Here is a 26,415-nt window from a genome sequence, read left to right as displayed (position 1 = left end):
TTAAGTTCTTTTTACCTTCTCCAGGGCTGCAGGTAACTAACGCCGGCCGTGGTCACACCGCCTACGGGGACTCCCCCGTGTCTCCGCCCCCACGACCATCCGGGAACCACTCGCTCACCTCCCGCCCCATTCCCCCTGGCCCTCCCCCTGTCCTCCCACTGCTGGGGTCTCGGCCTGTATCCACGCGATTGCGGAGAACTGGTCACCTCGGCACGCGCTGAGCTGGGGGACCCAGGGGCTGAGAGCGGCACAGAGGGGCGGGGACCTGTGCCTGACTGGCTGGCTGGGAGCGGGGAAGGCGGGGGCGGAGGCCCCCTCCGGGCGGTGCTGGGGCTGTAGCAGCTAGAGGCCCGAGGGGAGGGGAGAGTGACCACGAGTCTGAGTGACAGGCGGGTGAAGAGAGGAGCCAATATATATAAGGAAAGCTCCCGAGAGCGCAGGTTTCAGTAGCGGCGCTGAGCGCAGGCTGGGAACGCGAGGCCAAGAGCTGCAGCTCAAGCCGCCTCAGTGCAGTGTACCCGGACACTAGCCTGCTTACAGCCCCAGGATTAGTCCGAGGACACGTCCTCAGCGCGGCCGCCACCCAGCCGCCCTCACCTGGATTACCTACCGTGGCAGTTGGAGCGGAGCTAGCGAGAAGGAGAGGCGGGAGGAAAACCCCGAGCGGAGCCTGGCTTTTCAGGGACCCCTCTGGCGGTTGGACGCGCGGGAAAGGTTCACAACCGGCGGGTGGAGAGAGCGACGCCCCAGGGAATGGCAGCCGCAACCCGTAGCGCCTCTGGCTGGGCGCTACTGCTGCTGGTGGCACTTTGGCAGGAGGTAACATCCCGCGCCCCCTCCGCCCCCTCCCACCGTGCCCTGGGCCTGAGCCCCTGGCGTCCACCGAGCTGACCGCTCTCCTTCTTCCTTCTCTCGGTCCCTGTGCAATAGCGCGCGGCCGGCTCTGGAGTCTTCCAGCTGCAGCTGCAGGAGTTTGCCAACGAGCGCGGCGTACTCGCCAGCGGGCGGCCGTGCGAACCCGGCTGCCGGACCTTCTTCCGCGTCTGCCTTAAGCACTTCCAGGCGGTCTTCTCACCCGGGCCCTGCACCTTCGGCAGCGTCTCCACGCCTGTGCTGGGCACCAACTCCTTCGCCGTCGGCGACGACAGTAGCGGCGGGGGACGCAACCCTCTCCAACTGCCCTTCAATTTCACCTGGCCGGTGAGCACAGCCTGGGCGCCCTGGGAGGTCACGAAAGCCGAGAGAAGGGGTTTTCCTGGGACCAAAGCCTTCTCCCTAGATTGCCTCGCTCCCCTCCAATAAAAGGGGGGGCACTCTCTCCTGATCCTTCTTTCCGACTCTTTCCTGGGACCTCACCCTCCTGTACGCTCTCACCAGTCTCTCTCTTCCCCGTTCTACGCTCCATCTTCTCCCAGCGCTAGGGATACGACTTTCATCACCTACAACCCCGGGGCGTGCTCCATCTCAGAAAGACTCCCGCGTACATTCCCTCATCCCTCAACTCGCCTCCTACCCGGGGTTCTCTCGCCTTCCTAGCTCGCGCGCGATGCTGAGTGCAGACCCGTTACATAGACCCGGGCGCAGTAACTGTATCCTGCAATTAGATTAATTAAACTGGCTGCCGAAAGGCACCCCCACCATCCCCTGTTCATCTCGCTCTCTCTGTCTTTCCCCGCCCCCTCCTTTCCGTTCCCAGGGTACCTTCTCACTCATCATTGAAGCTTGGCACGCGCCAGGAGACGACCTGCGGCCAGGTGAGTAGCTCGCTCCGCGGCCACAGGGGGGCGACACGGCGCAGCGCCGAAAGAGTTAATCTGTAATAGGCGGGGGAAGTGCGGGGTGGGGGCGTGGGGGGCAGGACGCTTAGCTAGGCCGGGAGCTGCGCCCCGCGCTGGACGCTCGGATTCCGCCCGCTGCCTGGACTCTGAGCACAATTGCGTTTCCTGCGGGTTATTTTTGGCGTGGGAACGCGGGGAGCACGGCGGTGAGAAAGGCCGAAGCTGCCAGCGCCGCTGACGGGCCCCTTCCTGTATTTTACACCTTTCTCGAATTCCGCTCCTTTGGAAAGGGAATAATGGCTTTGGGATGTTGTTCTGACACAGAGGAAAAGGATATTTCAGCAGCACAACAATTCTCACTTTGCAAAGGAAAAAGAAAAGCATTACCCGTCTCTGAGGGCAGAGCCCCTGAATGGGCACCAGAGGACCCCTTGCTCCCAGGGTCCTCAAAGGCCTGGAGAGATTTTCTTTTTCTTTTTTCTCCCCCCCGCCCCCCGCATTTTGACCTCTTTTCCTCTTTCCCCTGCCTATCTGCCTCCAGAACGTTGGGCTATCTTAACATCCTTCTATTGTCCCCTTTTTGAATGGTATCAGGCCCTCTGCACACGCACACACAGCAGCTAAGCAGTGGGACACTTGGGTTCCTCTGGCCTGCGTTTGCTGGCAGGTGGGGTCATCTGGACAACTGGTTTGATCCAGCAGTTGCTGGCACTCTTGGGGACTGGCTGCCCTTCCTTGACCTGGCCCTCTGCCCCTTCAGAGGCCTTGCCACCAGACGCGCTCATCAGCAAGATCACCATCCAGGGCTCCCTAGCTGTGGGCCAGAACTGGTTACCGGATGAGCAGACCAGCCCTCTCACAAGGCTGCGCTACTCTTACCGGGTCATCTGCAGTGACAACTACTATGGGGACAGCTGCTCACGGCTATGCAAGAAGCGCAATGACCACTTCGGCCACTACGTGTGCCAGCCAGATGGCAGCCTGTCCTGCCTGCCCGGCTGGACTGGGGAGTACTGCGAACAGCGTAAGCAGCCAAGCTCCCACCTGCCTGGAGGGGGGTCCCCGGAACAAACACAGTGGCATCTTTTCGGCTGCAGCCTGCCTCCCTTGGAGAGCGGGTCTGTGCTGTCCACTAACTGGGCCTCAGTCACAGCTGGGGATGCTTAGGATGGGCTTGGACTCTGTCCTCCCTCTTCTCAGTGCTCCTGCCCATGGTGCTAAAGCCCACAAAGACCCCAGAATTGCATTCCATCCAGCCTGGATTCTCCTTCCCTGTGCCATCATTTCTCTTTAAGACATCCATGGCTCCTCTGGGAAGCCAGGAGTGGGAAGTGAGCCCAGGAGAGCTGGGGGGCACCCCCAGGGCCAGGAGAGGGAGAGTGGGACTTCAGAGTCATTGTCATCCCACCCTCACCCAGTGCCACTTTCTCTCCTCAGCTGTCTGTCTTTCGGGCTGTCATGAACAGAATGGCTACTGCAGCAAGCCAGCAGAGTGCATGTGAGTAGTGGACAGGAAGCGGTGACGGGGGGAGCCGTCCCCTGTCCAGGCCCTCACCTCACCCTCAGCTTCTCTTTTGTTCTACAGCTGCCGCCCAGGCTGGCAGGGCCGCCTGTGCAACGAATGCATCCCCCACAACGGCTGTCGCCATGGCACCTGCAGCACCCCCTGGCAATGCACTTGTGATGAGGGGTGGGGAGGCCTATTCTGTGACCAAGGTGAGTCAGGGCAAAGAGAAGGGACGGAGAGCTGGGCAGGGGATGGGAACCAGAGTTGTCACCTGGACCCTTCCTACTCGATGACTGCTGAGTCGGCTTTCCCATTATCCTTCAAGGAGCTTGGGACTGTAAGGATCTTAACAACTGGCTTAGAACGAGATGGTGGGTCCTTCTTCCTTAGGTGCTGGGGAGGAAGGGTGGCTGGAGAAGCCAGGAGGGTGACAAGTTGGCAGCCTGAAGGTTGCACTCATAAATTCCAGCAAGGCCAGAGAGAGGGATGCCGGGCTCAGTTCCTCTTTCTACCTTGTAGTTACCTATTAACCCCCTAAGTGTTTGCTTACCTACCAGAGCTGTTTGAGCAGCTCTCCCCTAAACAGCTGTCTGGTGGGGTGTGCCCACTGGCTGCCCTGAGGCTGTGGGTGAGCTGGGCCTCTGGGCGGAGTGACATCTAACCGCCTTCTCGGTGGGGCAGAAACGGCCTCCCTTGTTTCCCCCAGTAGCACTTGCCAGGCAGCTGCCCAAGCCCACACTGTCTTCCTGGTGTTCATAGGGCTGGTCACTCCTCTGGTTGCACTGGGGTCTGCCAGCCCCAATGATGGGGGAGGGGGCCTTTTTTCCTTCATCCTCATAGCCAGCTGCAGCACGTGCCTCCCATTTTCAGGGTCAAATGGGGTGGCTGCTGCCATGGAGACACCAGCACAGGCCTGGGTAGGGTGGGCAGGACGCTTGCCAGGATAGAAAGGACTTGCCTGGGCCCTGACTTGCTGGCAACAAGGGGCTTGGAATTCAGCCCCTGTATTCTTCGTGTGTGTGTGTGTGTGTGTGTGTCACTTTCTACCCCACTGCAATCCCCACCCCCCCACACACACACCTGGTTCCTGCCCTCTCTCTTTCCTCTCCCCACATTTGCTCCCAGGTGACACAGTCATATACTCATCTTATTCAAACAGAGCCCTTAACAATCCCTGTATTTGCTCTGTCTGGTTTTCCCTCCCTGTCCTTCCCAAATAAGAAAACAAATACTTATATTTCAAAACACCCTCGTAACGCATTTCGCTTTAAAAAACGCCTAGCAACCACTTATCGTGGCTCTCGCCTCCCCTCTACTCTTTCCACCTGTTAAAATTGTAGCCCGTTTCCAGGCTTACCTCAGCTGCCCCTCCTCCACGAGGCCTTTTCTGACTTCCTCCTCAACATGTGGTCTTGCTGTGCCTCCTCTTTTTACCTTTATTCTCCCCTGGCTGCAGTGCTTGTGAGCTTACCTTTGGGCAGTTAACTGTGTCCAACTGTGTTTTTTCAACTTTGATTGATGGTACGCCTCAGATGTGGTTCTAGGTGCTTCAATATACCCGATTTCACTGGGGGAAGAGGAAGGGTATTTGGGCCCAGAAGACTCTGAGTTGAACCCTATGGGCCAAACATGGACAGTGAACTTGCACCCCCAGGAGCCTGGAGGTTGGGACCACTCTTTGGCTCTGCTCAGCCGGTCGGTTCCTGTCTCCGCAGATCTCAACTACTGCACCCATCATTCCCCGTGCAAGAATGGGGCGACGTGCTCCAACAGTGGGCAGCGGAGCTATACCTGCACCTGTCGCCCAGGCTACACTGGCGTGGACTGTGAGCTGGAGCTCAGCGAGTGTGACAGCAACCCCTGTCGCAATGGAGGCAGCTGTAAGGTGAGGCCTAGGCCAACGCAGGAAGGCAGAGTTCTGGCCAGGCGACGCCCAGGCATCCCCTCCCCAGGCGGCCAGTGGATGTGCACCCGTGGGCAGGCATTGTGGGCAGGTGGGGCCTAGCCCCCCGCCAGGAATCCCTGCCCCCAAGGGTCTGACTTTGGCCCCTTTCTGCTCTCTTTCCAGGACCAGGAGGACAGCTACCGCTGCCTGTGTCCCCCGGGCTACTATGGCCTGCACTGCGAACACAGCACCTTGAGTTGTGCCGACTCTCCCTGCTTTAATGGGGGCTCCTGTCGGGAGCGCAACCAGGGGACCAGCTATGCCTGTGAATGTCCCCCCAACTTCACTGGCTCCAACTGCGAGAAGAAAGTGGACAGGTGTACCAGCAATCCGTGTGCCAATGGTGCGTCCTGTTGCCTTGCTAACCTGGTGGACTGGCCCTGGGGCCAAGAGAACTTTCTGGTGAGGGAGGGTCAAGAGAGGGGAGAGGCCTTGTCTGTCACTCTGGGCAGGCTGAGACGGATCCCCATCTGCTCCGGATGGTGAAGAGCTTGCTTGATCATCTGGGTGGCTTTGGAAGAGGAGCAGGTTAGCAGTGGGTGCAGGCCTTTGGAGATGGAGCAGTATGCACCCTGCCTGGCTTCCATTCCTATTCCCATGTCCTGACCTGGCTGGGGCAGTCTCTGACCGTCCCCAGGAAGTCCTGGGCTAGAGAGAGGGACCTTGGAGGCCTCGTGTCCCTCCTTGAAAGAGGCTAGCACGGTGAGGGCCCTGCTCCTGGAGGCCTCACCTCTCCCCACGGCTACAGTGAGCCTGGCACAGCATAAGGCGCCTGGAATGTTCAGCATTTTGGGGGGCACCAAGCATGTTGGTTATCTTTGTCTCCTTGGCCTTCTGGTGACCCTCTGTGAGGCAGGCAGACAGCACCGTGCAGGAGAGAAGCCTTAGGAGCTGCAGAGGGATTGGAAGGGCTGAGATGGAATCTGCTCTCTGGCTAATCACTTAGTTAACTCCCTGGAGCCAGTTTCTTCATCACTGAATGGGAAAATATAGAACCCGTCCTCTGTCTTTCATGTTGTGAAGATTAAATGAAACAATAATAGATCTATCTGAGCATTTACGGTACACCAGGCATGTGCTCCTGCCTTCCTGCATCACCTTACCTAACCTTCAGAGATCTCCTATAGAGGAGACAGCATTCTACTCCAATTTAACAAATGAGGAAATGAGGCTTAGAAATAAAATAAAGCAACGGGTGCCAAATCCCCAGCTAGAGAGAGACAGCTGAGATTCAAACCCAAGCATACCTGTTCGATTCTACTGTAAAGCTCTGGAAGATCCTGGTAGTTCTTATACACGAGCCCACTGAGGCGCAGAGGACCAGGCTCACCCTCAACTGCAGGTCTCCTGACTCTTTGTGCAGAGCTCTTTGTAGTGGGATCTGTGAATGCTGGCCGAGTTCCTGGATGACCTTGGTTCCCGGGATGGGGCACCCTCTGCACTGGGGGGGTGGGGGTGGGGGTGGGGGTGGGGGTGGGGGGGTGGGTCCAAGGAGGTTGCTGACTTGTGGCCCACGTGTACCCACAGGGGGCCAGTGCCTGAACCGAGGTCCAAACCGCATGTGCCGCTGCCGTCCTGGATTCACAGGCGCCCACTGTGAAATCCACATCAGCGATTGTGCTCGCAGCCCTTGTGTCCACGGCGGCACTTGCCGCAGCCTGGAGAACGGGTTCGCGTGCACCTGCCCTGCTGGCTTCTCTGGCCGGCGCTGCGAGGTGCGGATGCCCACCGACGCCTGTGCCTCGGGACCCTGCTTCAACGGGGCCACCTGCTACGCCGGCCTCCCCCCGGACAACTTTGTCTGCAACTGCCCCTACGGCTTTGTGGGCAGCCGCTGCGAGTTCCCCATGAGCATGCCCCCCAGCTTCCCCTGGGTGGCCGTCTCCCTGGGCGTGGGACTGGTGGTGCTGCTGGTGCTACTGTGCATGGTGGCAGTGGCGGTGCGGCAGCTGCGGCTCAGGCGGCCCGACGACGGCAGCAGGGAGGCCATGAACAACCTGTCGGACTTCCAGAAGGACAACCTGATCCCCGCCGCCCAGCTCAAGAACACAAACCAGAAGAAGGAGCTGGAAGTGGACTGTGGCCTGGACAAGTCCAACTGTGGCAAACAACAGAACCACACATTGGACTATAATCTGGCCCCAGGACCCCTGGGGCGGGGGATCCTGCCCGGGAAGTATCCCCACAGTGACAAGAGCTTAGGGGAGAAGGCGCCACTGCGGATACACAGGTGAGCGGCACCCAGAGGCCCAGGGCTCACGGTACTGCCTGGGCTCCCCCAGGACAGGTGGGAGGCTAGCACCAGGCCCTTGACTGCTCTTAAGCCAACAGGGGCTCTTGCTGCTGATAGGAGGATGCTCCGACAAGATTTCTGCCAGGCTCCCTTTGTCCCTCCTTCCCATTCACTCATTCATTCATTCACAAATGTCAAGTGTCCACACTGTGTCACTTGTGACCCCCATCTTCCCACGGCATGGCTTGCCTCCGGTGGCAAACTGGCCTTTTCCAGGCCTGAGACCCTCTGGGAAGGTTGGGGTCCTGTGGCTCTCTTAAGGCCTGTAGCTAACTGCCTGCCAGGCTAGCACTGGGCATCCCTAGTCCCCGTGTCTTCTCCCAGAGTCACCTCTGCCAGTTCCCTTTGGCTCTCCGGGGTCCAGGTTAGTGCCCCACCTCCCTCCAGCCCTCTCTTCATCTCTCCCTCACCAGCCTGTCTTGTGTTCCCTCAGTGAAAGGCCAGAGTGTCGGATATCAGCGATATGCTCCCCCAGGGACTCCATGTACCAGTCTGTGTGCTTGATATCAGAAGAGAGGAACGAATGTGTCATTGCCACAGAGGTGAGTGCTAGGCTGTCCTTCCCTTCTAGCATGTTCCCTCCTGCCTTTAGGGGGTGAGAAAGTGGTCCAGTTACTCTTGACCTTAGGGGCCGCTCCTGAAGGGTGGGTCGGAACCCCTCCTTGGCAGGCTGGGTTCAGTGGCTCTCGGATCCCTGCTGGCCTCGTTGCCACAGAGGGTGTGAAACAGGAGCCGTGGTGGTGAGCCAGCCCCGTCTCTTCCTGCTGTGTTAGTGCTGGGCTGGGCGGCCATGGCACCCGGCCAGCTCCCAGGCGCTGCTTCCCAGCTGCTGGTGGGTGAGGGTGGTTGCCTTGTGCCCCTCCTGCCCCTGCTCACTGGCTTCCTTCACTGGCCCACCTCATGAGCACTGTCTTCCAGGCATGTGTATGTGTTGGGGCAGAAGAGTGGGAGGGCTTTCCCACCTCCTCTTCCCCCCCCCTGCCTCACTGGCTTCTCTCAGGGAGTCCCAGGGCAGCCATGGAGGGAGTGCTTGTACCCCAGGGTAACCCACTTTCGTGCTCTCCACATGCTCCCCAGGTATAAGGCAGGAGCCTCCCCAGGACATCCCAGCTTTGCCCCAGCAGCTGGACCTTCCTTCTGCATTGTTTACATTGCATCCTGGATGGGACATTTTTTAATACGCAACGTGCTGCTCTCAGGAGGAAGAGGGAATGGCATGAACTGGACAGACTGTGAACTTGCCAAGAGATGCAGTACCCTTCCACATCTTTGGGTGTCTGTCTGGCATCAGATTGGCAGCCACGCCAGCCAGGGGAACAGAGGAGAGGAGAGGTGCCACTTGGACCCGCCCTGCCAGCAGTGGCCTTCAGAGGGCTCCTTTGGGGCTCTGGCCTATTTTCCAGAGAGAGTGGCAGTGGCCCCGTGGGGCCCGGAGCTGCTGTGGCCTCCACTGGCATCTGTGTTTCCAAAAGTGCCTTGGCCCAGGCTCCATGGCGACAGCTGGGTCCAAATCAGAGAGGAGAGAGGAGGCCAGTAAGGGCAGGGCCGTCTGTGGGCCAGGAAACCATCTGGTTCATCTCTTGGCAGGAGTGTCCCTGCAGGTGAGGTGAGCGCCCTGAGAGGAGCGGGAGAAGCATTTTCTGCCCGTGCCTCCAGCCGCTGCACGTGGGCCTCGCTCCTAACACCATCCCTGCCTCTCCCTGGCCCAGGCTCTCTGGGGAAGGATACTGGCAAGCCTTACCTGGCTTCCACAGCCTCTGGCCCTGGGTGCCTTGGGCTCCTGTGAGCAGATAGGTGGAGGGCCTGCCCCTCTTCCCAGCCAGAGGCAACAGGCCTAACTGGGGAGCTCAGGGCAGTGATGATGGAAATTCCAATGAGGGAGAAATTGGGTGCTGTCGCCACCTAGGACCTTTCCTCCCTCAAGCCCATTCCTAAGGCCTCGAGCCTGGGCTCTGCCCACACCCACTACTGCCCCCAGACTACCCTTGAAGCCGATCTTCAGAAATCAATAATATGAGTTTTTATTTTGTTTGTTTTTTTTTTTGGTAGTTTATTTTGGAGTCTAGTATTTCGATAATTTAAGAATCAGAAGCACTGACCTTTCTACATTTTATAACATTATTTTGTATATAATGTGTATTTATAATATGGAACAGATGTGTACAGGAGTTTAGTACTTCTTGGGTCCTGTCTTTGTGATGGCAGAGTGGGAATCCTTCTGACTCCCCTTCTCATATTGCTGCCGGCTGCCCCCCATACCCTTGGCACCTGGGAGCACTTGGACTTGGCCTACTGTGCTCTAGGCCCTTGTCCTCTTCTAGTTCTTGGGGAACCTGGCCTCACCCATTTAGTCCCCAGCCTGGGCCAGCCTCCTCTGTCTTATGGCTTGAGGTTGGCTGCAGCCCCCCTTCCCCCTCATGCTCCCACCATTCCTTGGGGGTTATGCCCCCTTAACCTGAATCTATCCCGCTTTTCTCCCTTCAAGTTTGAAAAAGTTTACGGACACCCTAGTCAGCCTGGGGGATACAGGAATTTGGGGGAAGGAGACAAACCTGCCCGTTTTCCTCTTTTCAAAAGGATTCTCTTGTCAGAGAGCAGGGTCTCTGACCATGATGACATCTGGGCTCTTCCTCCTGCTATTGCAGGGTTTTAGATGGACTGGCACCCTGCTCATTTTTAAGCCCCGGCAGGGCACTCGTCTTTGTGCCGGGGGGATCTGCCTTGGGTCTGTCCTCCTTGCAGCTGGGCAAGAGAGCTGGCTCTGGGCGCCTGGTCTGCCTGGAACTGCTAGAGTTGATTGAAGACTGTAGAGAGGGGAGGAGGAAGAAGAGGGAGGCTTCCCTGAGCCCAGGTTTCTCTGGCTGAGGCACTACTGAGAGAGTTTCCAGTCTCTACTTCATGGCTAGCTTCCTCTAAGGCGTAAGATGGTCCCTAGGGTGCCACAGTCTTCTCTCTACAGCCACAAAAATACTCCATGGAGAGCAAGTGATGAAAGAATGAGCCATCGACAGAAAGCTGAGCAGATGCTCCCAGCTCTCAGCCCATCCAGTAAAGCAAAACAGACCCAGCAGATGCCCCCAGTGGAGTCCAAGTATATGCAGCGCTACTTGCCTCCCTTTTCCTTTCTCCCTGACACATAGAGCATGCCGGCCCCTAATCTGGGTGCTTATGCCAGAGACAAGGGAGCAAGAGGCCTAGGCTCATCCACACTCACCCAAGTGCACACGTTCCACGCCTCACCCATTGCTCCCTGTTCCCCTCACTGCACACACAGGGTATCAAACAGGAAAGCATTCAGGGAACCGTTCCCACAGCCTGAGCCGGCAGCAGGGGGAAGAACAACACGACCTCACTCTTCCTGCCCAAAATGAAACAGGAAAGCAGCTCCCGGGCCCTGGGGGGCGGGGGAAACTGGGCTGGGACACGAAGGCGAGATGACGAGGCTCCCATGTGGGGGACAGGTAGGACACCCGCGGGCCTGCACGTCCACACCACCAGGCTGTGCTGGGCTACACAGGCTGCCAGCTCCTCAGAGAAGAGAGCTCTGGAGAGGAGCTGGCTGGCTAAACCCACTCACCGGCTCTGATACCACGCCAGCTTTCTGGGAAAAGAGGGGATCCCTTCATGGACTTGGTTTGGGCAGCTCCAACCTGTAGCTTGTGCCAGGTTCCACCTCTAGTGACATGCAAAAGCTGCGCCGGGCACTTGGGGTGTGAACAGGCCACAGTGGAAGCCCTTCTCTCTCCAGGATTTCCAGGTCACTCCCTGAGGGTCCGGCCCCTTCTCATAGGTAAGGTACCCAAGACTTTCCTGATGGAGTGTGCAGGTGTACAGGAGAGGTCCTAGGCTTGGCAGAAACAAGGCCAGATGATAGCTCTAGACTCACTGTGAAGTGCTCTCCCTGGCTTAGCAAATACCCATGTTTAATCTGCACTGGTATTTCATAAGACAATTCAGAGCGTAGCAGTTCCTTAGCCTGGAAGCAGTGTCCTGTCTAAAGGACAAGTCTGACCCCACGGTGACCGCCAGCTCTGAGGACAGTTGCATTTCCAGAGCCCACTGGCTGGTAACCACCTGGATATCACTGTGGGGCGTCAGGCAGGGAGAGGCTGTGAAGAATGCCTTTATGCTGCTGGCTTAGCTAGCGGTCCCTCTCCTGCCTCAGGGCCAGACTGGTCAGGGGATAGAAGAAAAAGGACAGTGGTTCCTACCTCCCCCCATCCCGGGCTAGATAAGGCCACTAGGTCACTAAACTCAGGTCGCGCGGACGCTCCACCTCTCATGGGGACCCACAGGGCTCTCCCCTCCTTGACGCTTTCCCCGCCTCTCCCCGCGGGTCCGCAGTTTGGCAACCCAGCCTTCCACCCCACGTGGCCCGCCGCATTCCGGGAAGGGATGGAAGTGATTCACTCAGGGAACTGTGAGTGTCCCTTCCCGGGGAGAGGATGCGCCTGGGAGGTCCCAGCGGCCTCCCTCAGGCGGCCGCGCCCTCCCTCGCGCCCAGGGCGCACGGCACGGCCGGATCCCGGCGGGCCTGGAACCCCCAGCGGCGGCGGAAGAGGCAAGTGCGACGCGCTGGCCCGGGTCAGCCCTCCACCTGCCGTCGCCCCGGAGGTCCCCCGGCTCCCCGCCCCTACCCCACCCCCCGCCGAGCTCTTTGTTACAGCCCGACTTCCTGTTTGCGGCCTCCCGACCCCGGCTCACTTCCCGGGCCGGGAAGCCGCTGAAGGCCGCGAGTGTCTCGGAGGCTCCGCGCCCGCTCGGCTCCTCCTTCTGCAGCCCCGAATCCCACCCCCGGCCTGGGAGCCCGCGCCGGGCCGCTGTCGCGGGAAGCCGGCGTAGCTGGCGGGACAGCGGGCGGGACCGCCCGGGCCCCGTTGCCCAGCACCAGGGGGCGCTGCGCGGCCGTGGGGCTGCTCCCGGACCGGAGCCGCCGTCACCCCGCAAGGCACGGGGTCAGCCCTTCTTGGCCCTGGGGGCCACCGGGACGATTCGGAGAGGGAGCAGCCGGATGCGAGTTCAGTGATAGCCTTTGTCGCGCAGAGCTCTCTCCGGCCCCCGGGCCCCTAAGCAGAGGGAGTATACTGGAGAAAGCTCAGAGCGATGCTTTCCCCTAAATATGTTAGAGGATGTCCAGAGAAGCGGCCCATTACCAAACTCTGGGCTGTCGGTGCAGCCAGCGCCCTCCCCACATCGCTGTCCTCTGCGCCCTCTCATCCCAGCCCTCACCTTGAATAGAAGGGAACCGGGTTTGAGTTGGGAGGCTGAAGCTCCCTTCCAGCACCACCTCTCATTGCTAGGTGACCTGGGACAAGTCCATCCATTTCTCCATTCTTTTCGCACTGATTGAGCACCTTTTATTATGTCAGGCATTGGCGATGAAACATGGTCTCTGCCCAAGGAAGCTGGCCGTCTAGTTAATTATCTTTAACCTCTCAGAGGATCATAATACTTCTTGCATATTACTATGAGGTTGAAATGAGTTAGTGTATGAAAAACAGTTTGTGAGCAACGAGTCCCCGCCACAGGTTGTTTAATCCTTATATTTATGCCAGCAAACCACTTTCGGGAGCTTTCACGGTCCAGCTCACAAGATGGGGGTGGGCTAGAGAGGAGCTTGGAGTCTGGCCGGATAGTCCCAGCAGTAGCCCTAGGACCAAGAAGGCAGCTGAGATGCCGGCTTGCCTCCACCCTTTCTTCTCTTTGTGTCCCTGTCTTTAAGGAGCACCACTTGTCTAGGTCAACCTCCTCTGATGTGGGGAGTAGTGGAAGGGAGACCCAGGCTGTGGGAAGTGACAGCAGGACCCCAAGTCCTCAAGAGTCCCCATCCCCTTGGAGATCCGCCACAAGTGGCTTTTGGCCCTAGTGGGCTCAGCACGTTCCCTTCATCCCCAAAGACCCTCTCAGGCCATGATGCAGGGTCCAAAAACAGCCAGCTGCGGCTACAGTCAGACACAGGGTAACTAGCATCTCAGGAGTCTGGATTTAGCAACAGGTCGGCTCTGGGCCCAAGGCTGTCCTGTGTCATGGCACCCCCTGCAGGGCAAAGCCAAAGCCCTGCCAGGCATGGCCAGCTGTCTATCTCCAGTGATCCCTCCTCCTGACTCAGGTTGGAGGCAAAGAAGGCCCTGGGGGTAGGCGGACAGGTGCGTGCCCCTGCACCTGTCGGAGGATTGTTTTCCCTTTCCCACAGGGGCAGATGTCTGGGCCAGGCCCGTCCTACTATGCCTGGACTGTTCAGTTTTACCTCCACCAGTGACTCCCTTCTCTCGGGGCGTCCTCTTCTAACTCTCTGATAAAAGAGATCCAAAAGGTTCTGGGATCTGCCCATTTGCAGTAGGCCCCCGGGGGTGGTGTCCTAGTTGCTGTCATTTAAGGGGCTTTACCTCCTTGGCTCTCAGAGTCTGCCTGGCAGGGCAGTCAGGCCCATTTTGTGCAGTCATACTTCTCCACATGGGCTGTTTTTCTAGGTTCTCTTCTAAAGCCAGGTCCTACCACACTCCAGCATTTCTGTGGGGTCTGATGTTCGACTTTGACTCCATGGGTCTCCCCTCTGTGCAGCCCTGTCACTCCACTGAAGTGCCCCCCACTGCAGTTCTCAGCCCTGAGCCAGCCACTTCCTGCCCCCACAGACTATGCCTTTCTTTCTCCCTGGAATTGGGAGAGGGACCCCACCATCCCAATGCTCTGTTGGAGCCCTGGCCCCTCGCCTTCCAGGACCAGGCCTGAGGTCAGGGCGCCCTATCAGCTGTGTCTTCCTCCCTCCTTGGCAACTAGAAATGGGCAAGGAGCCAGATTTTCCCACTATCCCATGCACCCCTCTGCCAGGACGTGAGTGAACCCTTACAGCCCCTGCTTTTGTGGGCAGGGGACCAAGTAGTCTTCCCCTGCTTGGCTCTGGATTCAGTTGGCATAACCAGCAGAGCAGCTGTCTTCTCTTCTCTCCCTCTTCTGAGGTGGACTGTATCAAGGCATTCAGCTACTCCTTCCCATACTTTTGCCAGAGCATTGGTGAGACCTATGTCCCTTTTGCACATGGGCCAAGGACCTGAGGATACATTTATTTCTCAGTGGTTTGCAGGAGATATAACTCCTCATAGATGGGGATTGTTTTATTTATTTGTTTGTTTATTTTAGCAATCCCCCCAAGCATACAAAGAAAATCCCTCTCTTTGCTCAAGCAACTCTTCTATTAATAGTGTGCTCGGATTTCTTTACACTAACAATGAAATATCAGAAAGGGAAAGTTAGAAAAAAATCCTCTTTAAAATTGTGTCCAAAAAATACCTAGGAATTGAACTTCCCTGTTGGTGCAGTGGTTAAGAATCTGCCTGCCAACGCAGGGGATACAGGTTCAAGCCCTGGTCTGGGAAGATCCCACATGCCACAGAACAACTAAGCCCGTGCGCCACAACTAACTGAGCCTGTGATCTATAGCCCGTGTGCCACTACTACTGAAGCCCATGCACCTAGAGCCCGTGCTCTGCAACAAGAGAAGCCATCGCAGTGAGAAGTCCACGCACTGCAACAAAGAGTAGCCCCTGCTCGCCGCAACTAGAGAAAGCCTGCGCGCAACAATGAAGACCCAACATAGCCATAAATAAATAAATATAAGGTACTTAAAAAAAAAAACCTAGGAATAAACTTAACTAAGGAGGTGAAAGACCTATATGCTGAAAACTATAAAACATTGATAAAGGAAATTGAAGATGATTCAAAGAAATGGAAAGATATCCTGTGCTCTTGGATTGGAAGAATTAATATTGTTAAAATGGCCATACTACCCAAAGCAATCTACAGATTTAATGCAATCCCTATCAAAGTAACATTTTTCACAGAACTAGAACAAGTAATCCTAATATTTATATGGAATCACAAAAGACCCAGAATTGCCAAAGCAATCCTGAGGAAAAAAGAACAAAGCTGGAGGCATAACCCTCCCAGACTTCAAACAATACTACAAAGCTACAGTAATCAAAACAGCATGGTTGGGCTTCCCTGGTGGCACAGTGGTTGAGAGTCCACCTGCTGATGCAGGGGACACGGGTTCGTACCCCGGTCTGGGAAGATCCCACGTGCCGCGGAGGGGCTGGGCCCGTGAGCCATGGCTGCTGAGCCTGCGCGTCCAGAGCCTGTGCTCCGCAACAGGAGAGGCCACAACAGTGAGAGGCCCATGTACCGCAAAAAAAAAAAAAAAAAAAAAAAAAAACCAGCATGGTTTTGGCACAAAAACAGACATGTAGATCAGTGGAACAGAAAAGAGGGCCCAGAAATAAACCCACACACCTACAGTCAATTAATGTATGACAAAGGAGGCAAGAATATACACTGAAAAAAAAAAAAAAAAAAGAATATACACTGGAGAAAAGACAGTCTCTTCAGTGAGTGGTGTTGGGAAGGCTGGACAACCACATATAAATCAAAGAAATTAGGGACTTCCCTGGTGGTCTATTGGTTAAGTATCCGTCTTCCAATGCAGGGGATGCAGGTTCAATCTCTGGTTGGGGAACTAAGATCCCACATGCCATGGAGCAACCAAGCCTGCATGCTCTAGAGCCCATGTGCCATGACTAGAGAGCCCGCATGCCGCAACTACTGAGCCCATGTGCTCTGGAGTCTGCATGCCACGACTAGAGAGAAGCCCGTGTGCCGCAATGAAGATCCCACAATTAAGACCTGATGCAGCCAAATAAATAAATAAATAAATATTTAAAAAATCAATGAAATTAGAATACTCCTTCACACCATATACAAAAATAAACTCAAAATGGTTTAAAGACCTAAATATAAAACATGACATCATAAAACTAGAAGAGAACATAGACAAAACATTCTCAGACATAAATGATAGCAATATTTTCTTAGATCAAGTCTCCAAAGGCAAAAGAAATAAAAGCAACATAAACAAATGGAACCTAATCAAACTTAAAAGCTTTTGCAGGGACTTCCCTGGTGGCGTAGTGGTTAAGAATCTGCCTGCCAGTGCAGGGGACATGGGTTCAATTCCTGGTCTGGGAATATCCCACATGCCATGGAGCAACTCAGCCCGTGCTCCACAACTACTGAGCCTGTGCTCTAGAGTCCATGAACCACAACTACTGAAGCCTGCATGCCACAACTACTGAAGCCCATGAGCCTAGAGCCCGTGCTCCACAAGAGAAGCCACCACAATGAGAAGCCCACGCACTGCAACGAAGAGTAACCCCTGCTCACTGCAACTAGGGAAAGCCTGTGCACAGCAACGAAGACTCAACACAGCCAAAAAAAAAAAAAAAAAAAAATTATAGAAAGCTGTTGCACAGCAAGGGAAACCATCAACAAAACAAAAAGACAACCTATGGAAGGGGAGAATTTGCAAATAGTGCAACTGACAAAGGGTTAATATCCAAAATATACAAACAGCTCATATAACACAATATCAAGAAACCAAATGACCCAAACAATAAATGGGCAGAAGACCTAAATAGACATTTTTCCAAAGAAGATATACAGATGGCCAACAAGCACATGAAAAGATGCTCAACATCACTAATTATTAGAGAAATGCAAATCAAAACCACAATGAGGTATCACCTCACACTGGTCAGAATAGCCATCATCAAAAAGTCTACAAATAAATGCTGGAGAGGGTGTGGAGCAAAGGAAACCCTCCTACACTGTGGGTGGCAATGTAGATTGGTACAGCCACTATGGAAAACAGTGTGGAAGTTCCTTAAAAAACTAAAAACAGAGCTACCATATGATCCAGCAATCCCACTCCTGGGCATATGTCCGGAAAAAACGAAAACTGTAATTTGAAAGGATACATGCACTCCAATGTTCATAGCAGCTCTATTTATAATAGCTAAGACATGGAAACAACCCAAGTGCCCATCAACAGACAACTGGTTTAAGAAGATGTGAGATATATACATATATATAACACAATGGCATAATAGCCATAAAGAGAATGAAATATTGCCATTTGCAGCAACATGGATGGACCTAGACATTATCATACTAAGTAAGTCAGATAGAGAAAGATATATTATATGATATCACTTATATGTGGAATATAAAAAATAATATAAATGAATCTATATACAAAACAGAAACAGACTCACAGACATAGAAAACAAACTTATGGTTACCTAAGGGGAAAGAAGAGAAATTAGGAGTATGGGATTAAAAGATACAAACTACTATACATAAAATAGGTAACCGGGCTTCCCTGGTGGCGCAGTGGTTGAGAGCCTGCCTGCCAATGCAGGGGACACGGGTTCGTGCCCCGGTCTGGGAAGATCCCACATGCCGCGGAGCGGCTGAGCCTGCGCGTCCGGAGCCTGTGCTCCGCAACAGTGAGAGGCCCGCGTACTGCAAAAAAAAAAAAAAAAAAAAAAAAAATAGGTAACCAACAAGGATTTACTGTATAGCACAAGGAACTATATTCAGTATCTTGTAATAACCTATAATGGAAAATAATCTGATATATATATATATATACATAAATAAAACTGAATCACTTTGTTGTACACCTGAAACTAATACAATATTGCAAATTAACTATACTTCAATTAAAAGAATAGTGTGCTCGGGGCACACTATCACCTATTCTGCCTTTTAAAAACTCTCATTTAACATCCTATTTGCTGGTACAATCTGTGAATTGTATGGTAAGAATGGAGGGTGAGAGAGCTGTAGGTTTCCACCACTGAATCAAAAATACTTACCCTGGGGGACTTCCCTGGTGGTCTAGTGGTTAAGAATCTGCCTGCCAATGCAGGGGACTCGAGTTCGATCCCTGGTCCGGGAACTCAGATTCCACATGCTGCCGGGCAACTGAGCCCACATGCAGCAACTACTGAGCCAGCTACTCAAGCCACAACTGCAACGAAAGACCCCACATGCTGCGACTAAGACCCAATGCAGCCAAAAATAAATAAATAAATATTAAAAAAAGAAATTGAATAAAATGTTTAATACTAAAAAAAAAATACCCTGGTCGCTTTCCTGACCCACTCAGTTCTTCTGAGCTGTGTCAGACTGAGAGGTCAGGCAAAGGAAAACACGCTCTTCTGTGCATCTCCTCCACTCTCAATCCCCTACCAGCACTACTTTCTGATACCAGACCTGGGGGTTTTCCACACAGCAAACAATTCTGCAACACCAGCTCGGTGTCCTACAATTTAACTCAAGCCTGGCACTATCTGCCTGGAGATAGCATCAGATCCCACAGATCAATCCCACAAGACTGCCCCCACTTCAGATGCCGATTGCAAGTCCTGGTGTTACCTGTCCTTCTAACTGAATGGCTGTAGATCACAGGTTCCTATGACCCTCTCTTTGGGTTAGATTAATTTGCTAGAGTGGATCACAGAACTTAGGAACACAATTTACTACTAGATTACTTGCTTATTAAAAATGATATAACAAAACCCAAATATATACTTACTATAAATCACCATATCACCTTAGACCATGGTAATACCCTGGATAAAAAGGAAAGTGAAAAATTTGGAGTAAAAATAATATGGAGCAACATGTATTGAGTGCTCACACATGCCAGGTGCTGGCTAAGGTTTCATTTCCTTCAATCCTCATCAGAACCTACAGAGTAGGTACTGTTATTCCCAATTTGACAGTTAAGAAAACTGAGGACCAGAGACAGGGTACCTGGGGTCACCCAGATGGTATAAGGTGGAACTAGGCTCAAATCTGGACAAGCTGGGCTTAGAGCCCATGTCTGAGAAGGTTTTCATCCCTCTGGAATCAGCAGCTTCATGAAGCAACTTCATCATTTAGCTTAACAAATTCGCATGATCCCCTGGCTCCTAAAATGCACCCTTCCCTTGTTTCAGACAGTGGTTCCCACTAACACCAGGAGTTGATTACAGTGACTGGAATGAGGAGGAGGAACAGATCCTAAGGAGATTAGAAGTGACCATCTGAAGGGACAATAGGAAAGATTAATTTGGGAAAGTTTCACAGAAGGAAGACGCCATGTGTACATCATGTCCAAATCATGTGCAACTCTGCAAGGTGGAAATGATACTCTCTCATCACCTCTTGTGAGCTGGTACCTCTGTGGGCATGACATCTGCAGCCCCTCCCTGAGGGGATTTTAGGAGGAAAGATGGGATGGTTGCTGCTGATGTTGGAGAGGAACTGGCTGAGGTGGGTGGTTTACTACCTGGGAGTGTCCCACTGGGAGGGAAGGAGATAGATGTTGGCAAAGATAAGCAAGGAATGGGAACAGGTGAGACAAGTTCCTGGGAAGGTGGCCAAGACCTCAGGGCCAACTTTTGTGCAGATTCCTATTTTGAGAGGGTCAAGGTTGAGCCCTTGTCTCGCAGGATTCCTCCTCCTCTGAACCCCAGGGTGCCCTGGCCTTTTCCAAGAGCTTTACTTCTTCTACCTACCTTTGCAGAGAACCTTCCATGAGCCAGGACTGTGTTGGTTCCCCGGGGCCTTCAAAGATGAAGTCTGCTCTCTGGGAGCTCTCAAGTTCGTGGGAGGTAGGATGTCAAATGCTCATCAACAAGGAGGCTCTGGGGTTGGACTGCCTGCCTTGGGCCCCAGGCTATACAACTTGCTGCTGTGTCACTGTGGCAGGTTACCTAAATTTCCTTTGTTCCAGTCTGCTCATCTGTGAAATGATATTTACCTCACAAAGCAGCAGAGAAGTTTATAATTAGAATGGATGTAAAAGCACTTAGCAAACTGCCTAGCTCATGGTAAGCACTCGATAAATGTTTCTGTTATAAGCATGAAGTGGAAGGGACAGAAGTGAGGTAAGGGGTCTGGGAGCACAGAGAAAGGAGTGCCTAACTCTGCCTGGAGCAAGAGCTGGTTACTGATGACCTCACTAAAGGAGTTATTTAAACCAGGGGCTTTGGTCTAGTTAGGAGGAAGTCAGAGAATGGGCATCTTGAAGATGTTGCCCAGGTGATTCTGATATGCTATCTGCCCCTGAGCCACCAAGAACCATTAACTACTCTTTAAAAGTAACTTTATTGTTAAAAATTACATTTCATAAGCCTTGCAAAATAGAGAAAAGAATCACCATCCCCCAATCCATCTCTCATTAGTATATGATGCCCTGTCTTTTTCCTCATGAATTTTGTTTTTGTTGTTTTAATCGTTTTTTTTTAAAATAATTTATTTATTTATTTTTGGCTGCATTGGGTCTTCGTTGCTGCACTAGGGCTTTTCTCTAGTTGTGGCGAGTGGGGGCTACTCTTCCTTATGGTGTGCGTGCTTCTCATTGCGGTGGTTTCTCTCGTCGCAGAGCACAGGCTCTAGGCGCTTGGGCTTCAGTAGTTGCGGCACGCAGGCTCAGCAGTTGTGGCTCGCGGGCTCCAGAATGCAGGCTCAGTAGTTGTGGTGCATGGGCTCAGCTACTCCACGGCATGTGGGATCTTCCCGGACCAGGGCTCGAACTCGTGTCCCCTGCATTGGCAGGCGGATTCTTAACTACTGTGCTACCAGGGAAATCCCAATCGTTTTAATTATAGTGCATGTGATAGTTCCTGTTTTGCATTTTTGTCTTACTATGCAATCATAAGCATGTTCACTACATTGTTTTCCTAATGGATTTTTACTTTAAACTGTTTTTCCTAAATATAAGTGGTTTATGTTCTCTTAAAAAATTCCCAGTCTGAATTGGTATAAAAAAGAAAGTGCAAGTCTCAGTAGTCCTACTACTGAGAGATAATCACTGAGCATTTTTATGTGTTCTTCTAGATTTTTTTTTTTTTTTTTTGCGGTACGCGGGCCTCTCACTGTTGTGGCCTCTCCCGTTGCAGAGCACAGGCTCCGGACGCGCAGCCTCAGCGGCCATGGCTCACGGGCCCAGCCGCTCCGTGGCATGTGGGATCTTCCCGGACCGGGGCATGAACCCGTGTCCCCTGCATCGGCAGGTGGACTCTCAACCAACTGCGCCACCAGGGAAGCCCCTAGATTTTTTTTTTGGGAAATAAACACATATATACTTTTTAAGTTTAAAAAGTTATTTTAGGTTATTTTATAATCTGTTTTTTACTTAATTATATATGCATCATAGATAGGTTTCCAAGTCAATAAGTATAGTCATACATAATTGTTTCTAATGACTGCACAGATTTAATCTTATGTCTATATCAAATTTATGTAACTAATCATTTATTGCAGGATTTTTAAGTCGTGTATACATGTGTGTGTGTACTTCTCCACCATGTGGATAATTTACTTAAACGTTTAGCTATTTTTGGATATTTAAGTAGCATTTCTTCTTTTGTTTTAGCTATAATAAGTAACAATGCATTGAAAAATCTTGAGGAATATGGCTTTTCCCATATTTTGAATAATTTCATGGAGTGGAAGTATTGGGTCAAAGGGCAGGGACATTTTATGATTCTTGATTTGTATCACCAAGCTGCTTTTTCAAAGGGTTGTTTGTGCCAATTCTGATACTTTCAGCAATGTGTTAGTACCAGTTTCTCACCTCCCACGCCACTATCAAAGGTGGTAGATGGAGGGGGGATATTTTCCCTAAGCAGCAAAGGAGGTGGACTAAAGGAGACAGGATAGAGAGAGGAGAAGAGGGGAGAGTGAACATGGGGAATGGAGGGAAGGAGAAAGAAATAACCAGAAACAACCATTTGCCTGTAATTTTTTCCAGTGGGAAAAGTAATTCATGCTCCTTGTAAGAAACCCACTTTTCCATAAATATTTACATTTAATATGGAAAGTCCTCCTCTGGTGACAGGCTCTGCTAACAGTTTATGTATATTATTCCATATTATTTCTTTTACTAATATTAATATATAACTTGTTTTTAAAGATCTAGCTTCATACTATACACAACATAGTGAAACATTTCTACTGGAGATTATATCTTAGGCAACTTTGGAATGATTCCTTTAAGTGTGCAGATAATTTTTAGTTTAAATATCTAATTAGGATCGAATGAGAAGCAATACTGCCCCTTTTCCCTGCCAGAGGGCTCTCCCTATTCCTCAACAGTCCCCTGACCTAAGCAGCAGTCCCTCGGAGCCAGTTCTGCGAGGGCTTCTGCTCCCTCTGTTTCCCTTTCCCCTGGCTGCTGCTTAGGGGGTCAACCCCAGGCGACCTGCGGACCCTCTGTGGGTTGGGAAGCCAGTAGCCAAGGGCGAAGGCCGGTAGCTGCTCACAGCCCTCTGGGGGGCCTTATTGGGCCCTCCTTGCCCTCCACTTCCAGAGCCTCAGTGCCTAAGATTAACCCAACCATTGTTGCAAAACTCTCCTGTCCAGGCAGAACGAAACCCATCGCCTTGGGGCAGGACTGACCTGACTTTTCTGTCTTTACGGCTTCTCTCCGCAGGTCGGGACACCACTGCCAAAGTGACAACAGCAGTTCCAAGCGCTCTGACCTGCTTTTCGCGGAGCCTATTTGGGCTCAGGAAGTCCCACACCTGGCCTGGGGCGTAGCCCTCACGTGACCCGCAAGCTCTGACCGCCCGGTCTGACTCAGTCTTTCAGCTTCCGCAGAACACCTTGTCAGCCCCGTGACTCAGTTTCTCCATTTGCTCACGCGCGCCAACAGCGTGAGGCACCTGTGCGGAAGGCGGAGGTGCCTCGGACGCTTCTCCAGAGTACGTGCTCCCGGACGAAACCCCAGAGACGGGCATTTACGCCGCCCAGAGCCCTCCTTCTGGACGTGTCCTGCACTGGACCTGGTAAAGAGTCCGTGCTGCCTGGGGTGGCAGTGACTCGGCCAGGTGCACTGGCAGGACTGCTTGAAAGACACCCTCCTGGGGCCGGCCCGCCATAGTTCTTGAAGGGCCCAGGCCGTAAAGGGGCTGATGGGGAGACGACCGGTGCCCTCGTCCGTGCCCACTGCCGGCCGCCTGACGCAATCTGTGGCGTCCTTGCTGCACGTCTGAGCTGGGGAAACCTCCCCAGCCGTTGCATCACTCCTGCCGGGTTTGCTACAGAGGTGGAGCCGAACCAATCAGCAGGCGCGCTGGGCCCAGCGCAGGACGCGCACTTACCCATTCAGGGGGCGGCGCGGTCAACCTGGCAGCAAAATCCTAAGGTGATTGGCCAAAATGGAATTTGCCCCGCCCCAATAACCGCGGCAGCTGGCCGCGGTGGGTGGGGCTTCCCGGCCGGAGGGTTTAAAGGGGACCTCGGACCGGGCAGCGCAGCTGGAGCAGCCAAGCGGTGCCAGGCAAGGTGGGTACTTCCGTGGTCCTTCCGTGCCCGCGTCGGAGATCAGCCCCGGAGGCCGCCCAGGCCAGTCCCTGTATCCGGCACCATGAAGCAGGAGTCTGCAGCTCAGAACACCCCGCCCCCCTCGCAGCACCCCCAGGACGACTGCGACCCCCAAGCGTTGTGGATTTTCGGGTACGGCTCCCTGGTGTGGAGGCCCGACTTCGCCTACAGCGACAGCCGTGTGGGCTTCGTGCGCGGCTACAGCCGCCGCTTCTGGCAGGGAGACACCTTCCATCGGGGCAGCGACAAGATGGTGAGCATCTGCCCATGCCCGGGTGAATGACGGGGGTGGGGGACAGGATAGTGGGCACCGCGCTGGTGCCCTGGAATGTCAGGGTCTATCTGGGCAGACGGTGACTCCGTCCCGATGGGGGAAATATGTAAACCTTGCTTACATATTTTGGCTTAAATTTGTGTGCCCAGTGGGTCACTGTGTGATGGCTATAGGCTGATCCTGTGGATCACCGTGTTGATGAATATTTCTGATTATCAATCTGGGCCACTGCCATGTGTCTACTCTTGTTACATCTATGCATCATCCCCCTGGATGAGTGGGGCTCTCTGAGGCCTGGGACAGAAGGGTTACTAAGAGTTTTCTCTACCAATGATGGCAGAGCTCATTTCTAATTTGTTTTTTTTCAAAATCTCTCTTCCCTCCTCAGCCTGGTCGTGTGGTGACCCTCCTTGAAGATCGTGAGGTAAGTGCCAGAGTCAAGAAAGAGACCCAGCGTGGAGGGGTGCAGACAGACAGAGCTTGTGGATCCTTGGCTGCAGGCTAGATTAGATGCCCCACTGGCTGAGGGGAAGGGTGGGTCTAGCTAAGTGCTTCTCATAAGAATCACCTGAGGATCTTGTTAAATTACAGATTTTAATAAAATTTAGAGTGGCCTGAAACTCATTCCTAACAAGCTTACAGGTGATGCCATTGTTTCTCAGACCGTACTCTGAGTAGGATTTCTGTTCTTTCTGGGGCTAGACCACCTTACCAACCCGTGTTAAGGGAGGATGAGGGCTTGATATATTGCTACTAGAGGGCTCACCAGCGCTCTGCCCACCTCCCTTACAAGCACAGTACTGGGGTGGGACTAGAAGGAGCTGTGTGACTGACCCCAGTGCCCATGTTTTCTCCTAGGGCTGCACTTGGGGTGTGGCGTACCAGGTGCAAGGTGAGCAGGTGAATGAGGCCCTGAAGTACCTGAATGTGCGGGAGGCAGTGCTTGGCAGCTATGATACCAAGGAGGTCACCTTCTACCCTCAAGATACCCCTGACCAACCACTCAAGGCATTGGCCTACGTGGCCACCCCGCAGAACCCTGGTTACCTGGGCCCTGCGCCTGAGGAGGCCATCGCTACGCAGATCCTGGCCTGCCGAGGCTTCTCTGGCCACAACCTTGAGTACTTGCTGCGCCTGGCAGACTTCATGCAGCTCTGTGGGCCCCAGGCACAGGACGAGCACCTAGCAGCCATTGTGGATGCTGTAGGCACCATGCTGCCCTGCTTCTGCCCCACTGAGCAGGCTTTGGCACTGGTCTGAGGGGCTGAGCCCCTACATGGACACAGGGGCCAGGTCCCCACTCCAGTGCACACAGACAGACTTGATATAGCTGGAGCCCACTGAGAAGACTTGGTGGGCCGACAGGGGCCTCTCTTAAGCTCCTGCCTGTCCGCCAGCCCCCAGATCTCCTACCTGACACTGACTTACTACTTGAAACTTTATTTATTGCACCATGTTGGTGTGGTGGGCAGGGTGGGGGGCCTGCCCTAGATATAGGGGCCCTGCTGAGTGGTGCCCCACCCCAGGCGCCTGGTGCCTGACCATATTCCCCCCAGTGCTGCTGCTATCCCCATACTACCCAGGCCTCCACCTCCCCAGGGAGCCTCCAAGAGCCTTGACCCTCTGCCCCCCACTCCAGACCTACCATTCCCTAGCCGCAGAAACAACACCCGCCAAAGGTCCCAGCTTGCTGGTGAGGGTAGGAGGGAGTGAGGAGAGGGGGCCCTACAAGAACTGAGGCCCCTGCCAGCCCTACTCATCCCCCAGGCCCCCAGGGCAGAGCTGGATCTGGAGGCCAGACACAGCTGCTGAGGCTGGGCCTAGACCTCTTACCCATTTGGCTTTGTTTCCCTGCCCTTCTGTCTGTCTGTCTGGGCCACTCCTGTCTGTCTGTCGGTCTATTTCTGGGAAGCTCATCGGTATAGGCCGTGGCACCTTCCCAGTTTGTCCCATACTATAATCCATAAACTGATCTCATTATCGGTGCTGTGCTGGAATGTGGTTTTTTCTTCAGATGGGGGTTTGGGGTGAGTGAGGTGCTGAAGCCCTGGAAGGCTCATAAGAGGGGAAGGGGCTCCCTCTTCATCCCCATGCCTCTGTCCCAGAGAGGGGGCAGCTGAGCAGGCAGGACTACCAGGTTACATCGCTCCTGTGATCGCGATTCACGTCTTAGTGCACACAAAGAATGCCCCCGCTGAGGCATGCAAATTCAGCCTGGGCAGCTCTACTTGGCAGCCCTGTGAGGAGTCCTTGCCACCGACTTGGTACCCGGTGTCTCCTCCCAGCTGCCTTGAAGGGGCTGCTGGGCTTGCAGTTCAGACCAGGTCTTCCTCCAGTTGCAGGGTCAGAAGCTGCCTCTTCCTGACAGTGAGGCTGGACCTCTGGCTTCCTGCTGAAGGAGCCATG

General features: G+C 53.7%; 3 protein-coding genes across 3 annotated transcripts in view; 2 read left to right on the top strand and 1 right to left on the bottom strand.

Annotated features, from left to right (window-relative positions):
• The window catches only part of RHOV (ras homolog family member V), a 76,581-nt gene extending 53,142 nt beyond the window's left edge, over nucleotides 1–23,439 (bottom strand). The window contains exon 1 of the mRNA XM_032622886.1: nucleotides 22,809–23,439. The gene's annotated coding sequence lies outside the window, so the exon portion shown is untranslated. The remainder of the gene's footprint in view (nucleotides 1–22,808) is intronic.
• DLL4 (delta like canonical Notch ligand 4) lies at nucleotides 403–9,699 on the top strand. Its single transcript, XM_032622884.1, has 11 exons — nucleotides 403–819; nucleotides 931–1,200; nucleotides 1,697–1,754; nucleotides 2,539–2,802; nucleotides 3,216–3,276; nucleotides 3,364–3,494; nucleotides 5,001–5,170; nucleotides 5,354–5,573; nucleotides 6,758–7,460; nucleotides 7,957–8,065; nucleotides 8,601–9,699. The coding sequence occupies exons 1-11, from the start codon at nucleotides 754–756 to the stop codon at nucleotides 8,604–8,606; spliced, it is 2,058 nt and encodes a 685-aa protein (XP_032478775.1). The 5' UTR covers nucleotides 403–753; the 3' UTR covers nucleotides 8,607–9,699.
• A 211-nt stretch (nucleotides 23,440–23,650) lies between the features above and the next one.
• CHAC1 (ChaC glutathione specific gamma-glutamylcyclotransferase 1) lies at nucleotides 23,651–25,991 on the top strand. The gene is made up of 3 exons (XM_032621628.1): nucleotides 23,651–23,988; nucleotides 24,398–24,433; nucleotides 24,868–25,991. The coding sequence occupies exons 1-3, from the start codon at nucleotides 23,779–23,781 to the stop codon at nucleotides 25,267–25,269; spliced, it is 648 nt and encodes a 215-aa protein (XP_032477519.1). The 5' UTR covers nucleotides 23,651–23,778; the 3' UTR covers nucleotides 25,270–25,991.
• The last annotated feature ends 424 nt before the right edge of the window (nucleotides 25,992–26,415 follow it).

Source organism: Phocoena sinus, chromosome 2 (genome assembly GCF_008692025.1).
Source record: "Phocoena sinus isolate mPhoSin1 chromosome 2, mPhoSin1.pri, whole genome shotgun sequence".
NCBI classification, from domain to species: Eukaryota; Metazoa; Chordata; class Mammalia; order Artiodactyla; family Phocoenidae; genus Phocoena; species Phocoena sinus.
Note: the sequence above shows the minus strand (reverse complement) of the source record. Positions and strands in the feature narration are given on the sequence as shown.

What these genes read in the sequence shown, in the direction of transcription:
- CHAC1 (XM_032621628.1), top strand. Translation starts at nt 23,779, where the DNA reads ATGAAGCAGGAGTCTGCAGCTCAGAACACCCCGCCCCCCTCGCAGCAC. An exon ending in ATCGGGGCAGCGACAAGATG is followed by an intron (nt 23,989 to 24,397) that starts GTGAGCATCTGC and finishes TTCCCTCCTCAG; the next exon opens with CCTGGTCGTGTGGTGACCCT. An exon ending in CCCTCCTTGAAGATCGTGAG is followed by an intron (nt 24,434 to 24,867) that starts GTAAGTGCCAGA and finishes GTTTTCTCCTAG; the next exon opens with GGCTGCACTTGGGGTGTGGC.
- DLL4 (XM_032622884.1), top strand. Translation starts at nt 754, where the DNA reads ATGGCAGCCGCAACCCGTAGCGCCTCTGGCTGGGCGCTACTGCTGCTG. An exon ending in AGGAGACGACCTGCGGCCAG is followed by an intron (nt 1,755 to 2,538) that starts GTGAGTAGCTCG and finishes CTGCCCCTTCAG; the next exon opens with AGGCCTTGCCACCAGACGCG. An exon ending in TGGGGAGTACTGCGAACAGC is followed by an intron (nt 2,803 to 3,215) that starts GTAAGCAGCCAA and finishes TTCTCTCCTCAG; the next exon opens with CTGTCTGTCTTTCGGGCTGT.